The sequence below is a fragment of the Pseudophryne corroboree genome, chromosome 4 (genome assembly GCF_028390025.1).
Source record: "Pseudophryne corroboree isolate aPseCor3 chromosome 4, aPseCor3.hap2, whole genome shotgun sequence".
NCBI lineage: Eukaryota > Metazoa > Chordata > Amphibia > Anura > Myobatrachidae > Pseudophryne > Pseudophryne corroboree.
The window spans coordinates 558,784,813-558,793,928 of NC_086447.1; the positions used below are offsets into that span (position 1 = coordinate 558,784,813).

At 42.4% G+C, this 9,116-nt stretch overlaps 1 protein-coding gene across 2 annotated transcripts in view; it reads left to right on the forward strand.

Annotated features, from left to right (window-relative positions):
• PEX7 (peroxisomal biogenesis factor 7) overlaps positions 1-5,267 on the forward strand; it is a 697,365-nt gene extending 692,098 nt beyond the window's left edge. For both annotated transcript variants that reach the window (XM_063917410.1, XM_063917409.1), the window contains one exon: positions 2,967-5,267. In XM_063917410.1, the coding sequence (XP_063773480.1) occupies positions 2,967-3,038 (72 nt within the window). In that variant the 3' untranslated portion in view covers positions 3,039-5,267. The remainder of the gene's footprint in view (positions 1-2,966) is intronic.
• The last annotated feature ends 3,849 nt before the right edge of the window (positions 5,268-9,116 follow it).

The following is a 9,116-nucleotide window of genomic DNA, read 5'->3' on the forward strand; positions in this document are numbered from 1 at the left end:
TGGAAGGTGAGTATAATTTTTTCACAGGTACCCTCGGATCGTCGGCGACCGTGGCAGTCGGCGTGTCAACATAGGTAAGTATGTGTGTGTCGGCAGTATGTAATAAAGTTGTACAAGTCACGGTGTCTGTGTCCTGTTTTTATTTGGGTATTTTTTTTCCAGTAGTACTACAGGTACCAGCGGGCCCGTTTTTCTCCCGCATGCTGGTACTTGTGGTTCTCCAAGTACCAGCTTGCGGGGGAGGCTTGCTGGGACTTGTAGTACTAATGGAAAAAACAATATCTTTTTATTATCACAAAGGCTATCAGCCCCCCCATCCGCAGCCCATTGGATGGGGGGGGACAGCCTCGGGCTTCACCCCTGGCCCTTGGGTGGCTGGGGGGGGGGGACCCCTTGATTGAAGGGGTCCCCACTCCCCCAGGGTACCCCGGCCAGGGGTGACTAGTTGGATATTTGATGCCACGGCCGCAGGGCACGGCATAAAAGTGACCCCCGGCTGTGGCATTATCTGTCCAGCTAGTGGAGCCCGATGCTGGTGTTAAAAATACGGGGGACCCCTACTCTTTTTGTCCCCCGTATTTTTGGCACCAGCATCAGGCGCAGAGCCCGGTGCTGGTTTTAAAAATACGGGGGATCCCTGGCCAATTTTTCCCCTGCATTTTTAGAACCAGGACCAGCTCAAAGAGCCCGAGGCTGGTTATGCTTTGGAGGGGGGACCCCACGCCATTTTTTTTTCGGGTTTTTCACGTTTTTTTCCCGTTTTTTAAAATCGCGGCAAAATCCGCCAAATCGGCCGATTTTCGCCCGCGATTCTGGCGAATCCGTTTTTCATTGAATATGGTGAATCCCGGCAGGCACCTGCCGGGATTCACCTGGCGAATTTGGTCGAATTAAAAAACGGCGATAATTGCCGCGAATTCGACCGCAATTGCATATACCCCATTGTCTTTCTCATGTCTACATTGTGGCTCTCCAATATTTAATACTGACAGGTGGGGTGACACTTCATCACTACTAAAATGTCTTGATTCATCTTAAAATTAAAATACCTAAAGCAAGATTAATTAAATTTAGTTCAGGGCACAAGTGACTCCAAGGGGGGAATTCAGCTGGGGGCAAAGTTTATCAAGGTAAAAAAACTTGCGGATCTTGCACCCAATTTTAAATTGTGCCGGGTATGAGAGATCCCGATTTCTCAAATATCAAATTTAAAAAAATAAAATGGTTGCAGGGTTTTCAAAGATGAAAAAAATAAAATAAATAGGTACTCACCTCTCCGGTGGTCTCCCTTCCATCTTTGCATCAGGTAGGGGGCTGCGGGCAGATGTAGTTCTCCCAGCTGTGCCTCCGGGGGGATGATATTCACATGGGGGTCACATGTACACACACACATACGCACACACACACAGTCACAGACACCTCACATACTGCTGCTATAGAAATACTTCTGTATATAGGGCTCATACTTCTATAGAAATCACTGCATCTTATATTCTGTCCTACAATTTAATAGCAAAACCCCGCAGTTGCAGGAAAAATGAATTTCCCACCTGCAATTGAATTCCCCAGCAAGTGTTTATATTTCAGTAGGTAACATTTTCAATATACAATAAGTGATACTATTGACTCATGTCAGTAAAATAACCTAATTGAGGTTGGCCAATAACCTAGTGTTTTAATGTGTTTTATTTTCTTCTGTTTTTAAAGGTAAACATTTTTGTCCCAGTGGATCATTGTTTTGTATGTAGGTTATAATAGGGCTTTTGTATGAACAGTGGGCACCAATTAGGTGATAAGACAATGGCACAAAGGAATATACAGTAGGCCCTATATTGTCAATACACTGTATTGTAATTTGTGAGTTGAATAGAATCTCCATCAACAGAAGTATTGTGACACAAGAGAAGTCAATTATCAATTTAACTTCATTCCTAGTGACTCAGTTTCATGTTCTGTTAGGCTGGTAATCTTAGTAGATAAATGAATTGATCCACTAGTTAATTACAGTATTCCTAGTCTCTATGTATCCACATTTCAGTGGAGGAGGATTTCTTATCAGCCGCTGTATTCATACACTGAGAACTCTTTAATGACGCATCAATGCATTGACATTTTAAAACTGTGTACACTAGAATTTAGGAATTTACTTGAACATGGTTTGTGCTTAACAAGTCTTTTTATCTGCATAGAAGATATTGCTTAGACATACTGCATACTTTATTATACAGCTCTTTCCACATCTTGTTGTACTAATTAAGTATTATTTGTTATGCTGGTTTGACACATTACAAATCATGGATTTCTTGTTTGTGATTTGCATTTCATACATGAAAGTAATATCTAGTGGTGACAATTTAAAGGCCTAAATGTAATAAATGTAAATAACTAAATGTAAGGCAAACTTGTAAATGTATGGCGCTTTAAAAATACAGACATTCTCACAGAGTCTCTCACTTCTAGATTCTCACAGGCTATTATTTTTAACCCAGAGTCTTTGTCAGACAGAACCATTCATGCTGTTTTGGCAGGTATGAATGTTCCACATTTTGGTTACGGTGGTATTTTTTAACACAGGACATGCGGCAAAGTGCTGCTGAATACTGCGTCCCCCTATTCCTGTCGTTCAAATTGGCTAAATCCGTGACTTAAACAATTTGAACCGTTTTTGTCCATTTTCCAGTGTTTAGGAGCAAATGTTCGATTGTCGTTTGCTCTGATCCATTTATTCCAACCAGCCGGATCTGGCAGATGATCTGCCAGATAATTGTATAGCATATGCCCAGCTTTAGACTCAAGTATACTTACAAGTGTGCCTTCCGTCTGTAAACATTTTTTATTTATGCTCGCTGCAAATAAGTACTCATTGGCTTGCAGTTAGATTGATCTCTTTGGTAATTTGTTAACCTGTTCATTGTCTCATACTTTCTATTTTACTAAAAGGTTCTTCTATTCATTGTATTTTACAGGTAGCAGACTGTGCGTGGGATGAAACTGTGAAAGTATATGCTCCATCTTGCCTTTCAATACCTCAGTCCTAACCTATTTACCAATGAGGAATGAAAAACTCTGCGGCCAAAATTGATCATTTAAATATGACTTTTTTTTTCTACTATTCATTTTTTTTATGTGTGATTTGTTTAACTATTACTTTTTATCTTCGGATGCAGCTAAATCTTCATTGCAGCCTAATTCTATAATGCCTTGCACTGTTTGGAAAACGAAAAACTTATTGCATTATACTGTATAAAATGTTCCTTATTCTATTGAGAAATATATACAGTAGGATTGTTGGGTGTGGATTATTAGATCTACACTAAAAAGGTCTAGAGTCAATAGGTCTACCACTAATGGTAGACATGCATTAGGTCAACAGGGTCAAAAGGGCGACATAGAATAGGTAAACCGTAGGAAATGCTGACAGGGTCAAAAGGTCGACATGGAAGTGGTCGACACAAAAAAGGTAGATGCAGTATTTTTTGTTATTGAGGGGGGAGGTGTTTTGTCACCTTTCTGCCACAAACAAGCTCCACGTGGCCACGCATGGCTCGCGAGCTTCGGACAAGGTTACTATTCCCAATCGTAGTCCACGTGGATGGTAAATTATTATAAAGTTTTTTGTACATTTTTTTTTTTTTTATTAAAAAAACTCATGTCATGTCGACCCAATGCATGTCTACCATTAGTGGTAGACCTATTGACTGTAGACCTTTTTAGTGTAGTCTGGATACCGATTGTGGGGGGAGTATTTTTTTCTTAGCATGCAGTACTTCATACTTGCACTTCCATTTGTATTATGCAGCTTTAACTCAGACCTGAGCGACCTATCGCTTACAGCCATCTGGCAAAGCATGCTGGGGCTTGTAGTTTTACAACAACTGTAGAATCACTGCCTGTCCAGGCCTTCTCAGACTGAATACTGTAGGAAGGAATTTACTATATTAGCAAGGACTAATTGTCTGTCCACATAGTGAGAGCATTTTTTATTTGTGAATGTTGCATTTTATTCAATAGCTTTTCCGTTTACGGTTCAAGATTTAGACCTCATCTAGCATAGGCATGTATAATTGATATTCATTTATTCTAACACACATTTTCTTTTAGGCCCAATTCTCTACAATTTTAATAATCTGATCCGCAGAATAACATTCTAAATTAATTAAGGACTTCACAGTAAAAGGGTGTTTCTGGTCTCACACTTAATTGTAAATGCAAATAAATTGAATGTTCTGTGTCTCTGCAAATTTGTAATCATAATGTTTTGTGGGCGGGAGTGTAATGCGATGATGGACAGATAATGTCATTCATGTAATAAGCTTTTCCTCCTGACCTTTTTATTCTGCGCTAATGTAAAAGCGAATAAAAAGAGAGTGACACACTTCTGGGAGATCTGTATTAATATTTTTTTCATTATCTTAATGTATTTCTGAACAACATAGTGACAAGAGGATTTTCGTCTCTTCATGATTAGGCTAATTTTGTATGTTTTGGAAATGCTATAGTTTCACTTGAAATAACATTTTTATTGTTAAGTTGATCAAAGCCAAATTGCTAATGTCTTTTTTGGACAGGATATACATTTGGTCACATAGTGATTAAATATATTTTAGATTATGGCAATTATATTGGCAATCTTGGGCACAAATATTTTTTTTAACAATGATAAAAACTATCCCCCTTCCCCCCAACTACTTTTACATAATTAGTAAAACGTTATATATATATACCCCCAAATCTTAACCAGTAAGATCTTTTTTTGCAGTTGTAGGATCACAGTGTCACAAATAATTACAGACCTCTCATGGCTATATATTTTTTGAGTTCCATTTTTAAAATTTTATGCACTTTTTTTAGTTTGATTGATATGCACTGTTTTAGTTTGATTTTTTTTTTTTTGAGTGCAGTACTTAGTAAGCAATCTTTATCGAGAACCCATTGAGTATGCCAGGAAGAAATGGTGAAATGTACTTCTGCACTACATGCAGATGATTTTATTTTCTCTCCCATTCTATTTGTGCAGTAAGTGTACCGTTCCTAATTCTCTATACAGGTATAACATAACATCACTTATAACAGTCTACCTTTGATGACATCATACTGTCAGCATACCTGTCAAAATGAAAAGCATTGGGTGACACCTCTGGGATAGCGTATCTGAGACTGACTGATGCTTCGGTGATAAGTCAGATTATGTTTAGATAAGCAGGTTATTTTCTTTTTAAATGTATGAGATGTTCTTATATGTTTAATAAATTGTATCTGTGTGTGAACGTTTTGCACTGTGTTTCCACTTGAACTTACTTTATGATATTGCTGAAGGAGGAGACAATGTTGGAGGTAATCATATAAATGTGGTATGGGGCTTATTCTTTCTATTTTTGAGCTGTCATGTTGGGGGAGGTACTCTTGTTTCTTTGTTTAAGTAGAAGTTCATTTGCGTCTGTAGTGTGGTCTTACACGGTTACTGCCACTTTGCTGCTATTTGAGGTTACTAGGCACAGGAAGACAATAACACAGGCACTTGGATTTTTGTCTATTTTATTTGTTAGTTTTTTTGTGCCTGAGATTCTTTAACCTAGTGCCAAGGTTATTCCGCATTTGTGCTTAGTATTTAATATTGGGGGTCATTCCGAGTTGATCGCTAGCTGCCGTTGTTCGCTGCGCAGCGATCAGTGGAAAAAACAGCTAATCTGCGCATGCATAGGCACCGCAATGCGCACGCGCATCATACGGGTATGAAGTCCATTGTGGTTTTGCACTGGTTCTAGCGACGATTTCAATCGCACAGACGGCCGCAAGGTGATTGACAGAAAGAGGGCGTTTCTGGGTGTCAACTGACCATTTTCAGGGAGTGTTTGGAAAAACGCAGGCGTGCTGGAGAAAACGCAAGCGTGGCTGAGCAAATGCTGGGCGGGTGTGTGATGTCAAAAGCCAGCCCACCAACGTTAGAATCAACGGTACGGCGCAATGCAGGGGTGGCATACGGAACCCTCCCTGGGGGGATCCGCTATAGCCCCCCTGTGTACACTGGCAGCGGTAGTGAAAACTAGCATTTATGTGATGTTTTACACTGTTTTGGAGACATTGCCAGTATAAATAACTACATAGCTCCATTACAGGGGGCGGAGCTTCCTCAGAGCGGAACCAGCAGCGTTTTGGAGCCTTCCTCTGCTTCCATCTGCAGCAGCAAGGACACACAGCTCTTCCAGATACTCAGGAAACTGGTACAGGGGTGTAAATGGGGGAGAGCCACTATTGTACACTATATAGTGTCCTGAAAAGGACAATAATTCCGGTGTTTCACTGTGATATCTGTAAAGATACAGCTTGCAGTCTCACTTAGGAAAGAATATATGTATGTAGCCCTGCGCTACCAGACAGAAGCTGCTGGTTTGTAGCCATTTGTTTTGCAGTCTCACTTAGCCTGACAAGCTTGGGTGTGCTGTCCCTCTCTCATTCTGTGTCTCCTCCTCACATACAGTAAGGCAGGCTTGCTATTGCAATACGTGTGTGTGTGTGTGTGTGTGTGTGTGTGTGTGTGTGTGTGTGTGTGTGTGTTGTCTACTGTAAACATGGTCAAATATTATGCAGTGTATGTCACACCAGATTCTCTCCCCCTACGGATGGTTCCCTATTATGTGAACAATGCAGTCAGTTCTCCCTGGTTAGTGAGGAGGCTGGGGGGAGGGTCAGGTGCCATCCTGGCTCGGTTCCATAAAAACTATGATGGCAGATATGTCATCTGAGCTCACTGCTAATACTTAGAAGACACAACAGCTGCAGCAGGCTGTTGCAGACCTAGCTGCAAAGGCAGATAATAAACCCCCTCCCTAGTTCAGGGCCACATAAACATGGGCTGCCTGATTTACTCTCAGATTCTGAGGAAGAGGTACAGGCGGAGGGGGAGGAATTCGATCCTATTACTGAGGATTCAGCTTCTACACAGGGTATTGAGCCCCTCATACTGGCTATTAGGTATGTGTTAAAAATCCCTTTAGAAGACGCTGCAGCACCGCAGTCACTTTTCTTAGCATAGAAAAACTCAGTGTCACTTTCCCTGATTCTACAGAACTAGATGACATGTTTAAGCAAGCCTGGAAAAATTAGAGATGAGCGCCTGAAATTTTTCGGGTTTTGTGTTTTGGTTTTGGGTTCGGTTCCGCGGCCGTGTTTTGGGTTCGAACGCGTTTTGGCAAAACCTCACCGAATTTTTTTTGTCGGATTCGGGTGTGTTTTGGATTCGGGTGTTTTTTTCAAAAAACACTAAAAAACAGCTTAAATCATAGAATTTGGGGGTCATTTTGATCCCAAAGTATTATTAACCTCAAAAACCATAATTTACACTCATTTTCAGTCTATTCTGAATACCTCACACCTCACAATATTATTTTTAGTCCTAAAATTTGCACCGAGGTCGCTGTGTGAGTAAGATAAGCGACCCTAGTGGCCGACACAAACACCGGGCCCATCTAGGAGTGGCACTGCAGTGTCACGCAGGATGTCCCTTCCAAAAAACCCTCCCCAAACAGCACATGACGCAAAGAAAAAAAGAGGCGCAATGAGGTAGCTGTGTGAGTAAGATTAGCGACCCTAGTGGCCGACACAAACACCGGGCCCATCTAGGAGTGGCACTGCAGTGTCACGCAGGATGGCCCTTCCAAAAAACCCTCCCCAAACAGCACATGACGCAAAGAAAAAAAGAGGCGCAATGAGGTAGCTGTGTGAGTAAGATTAGCGACCCTAGTGGCCGACACAAACACCGGGCCCATCTAGGAGTGGCACTGCAGTGTCACGCAGGATGTCCCTTCCAAAAAACCCTCCCCAAACAGCACATGACGCAAAGAAAAAAAGAGGCGCAATGAGGTAGCTGTGTGAGTAAGATTAGCGACCCTAGTGGCCGACACAAACACCGGGCCCATCTAGGAGTGGCACTGCAGTGTCACGCAGGATGTCCCTTCCAAAAAACCCTCCCCAAACAGCACATGACGCAAAGAAAAAAAGAGGCGCAATGAGGTAGCTGACTGTGTGAGTAAGATTAGCGACCCTAGTGGCCGACACAAACACCGGGCCCATCTAGGAGTGGCACTGCAGTGTCACGCAGGATGTCCCTTCCAAAAAACCCTCCCCAATCAGCACATGATGCAAAGAAAAAGAAAAGAAAAAAGAGGTGCAAGATGGAATTGTCCTTGGGCCCTCCCACCCACCCTTATGTTGTATAAACAAAACAGGACATGCACACTTTAACCAACCCATCATTTCAGTGACAGGGTCTGCCACACGACTGTGACTGATATGACGGGTTGGTTTGGACCCCCCCCAAAAAAGAAGCAATTAATCTCTCCTTGCACAAACTGGCTCTACAGAGGCAAGATGTCCACCTCATCTTCACCCTCCGATATATCACCGTGTACATCCCCCTCCTCACAGATTATCAATTCGTCCCCACTGGAATCCACCATCTCAGCTCCCTGTGTACTTTGTGGAGGCAATTGCTGCTGGTCAATGTCTCCGCGGAGGAATTGATTATAATTCATTTTAATGAACATCATCTTCTCCACATTTTCTGGATGTAACCTCGTACGCCGATTGCTGACAAGGTGAGCGGCGGCACTAAACACTCTTTCGGAGTACACACTTGTGGGAGGGCAACTTAGGTAGAATAAAGCCAGTTTGTGCAAGGGCCTCCAAATTGCCTCTTTTTCCTGCCAGTATAAGTACGGACTGTGTGACGTGCCTACTTGGATGCGGTCACTCATATAATCCTCCACCATTCTATCAATGTTGAGAGAATCATATGCAGTGACAGTAGACGACATGTCCGTAATCGTTGTCAGGTCCTTCAGTCCGGACCAGATGTCAGCATCAGCAGTCGCTCCAGACTGCCCTGCATCACCGCCAGCGGGTGGGCTCGGAATTCTGAGCCTTTTCCTCGCACCCCCAGTTGCGGGAGAATGTGAAGGAGGAGATGTTGACAGGTCGCGTTCCGCTTGACTTGACAATTTTGTCACCAGCAGGTCTTTCAACCCCAGCAGACTTGTGTCTGCCGGAAAGAGAGATCCAAGGTAGGCTTTAAATCTAGGATCGAGCACGGTGGCCAAAATGTAGTGCTCTGATTTCAA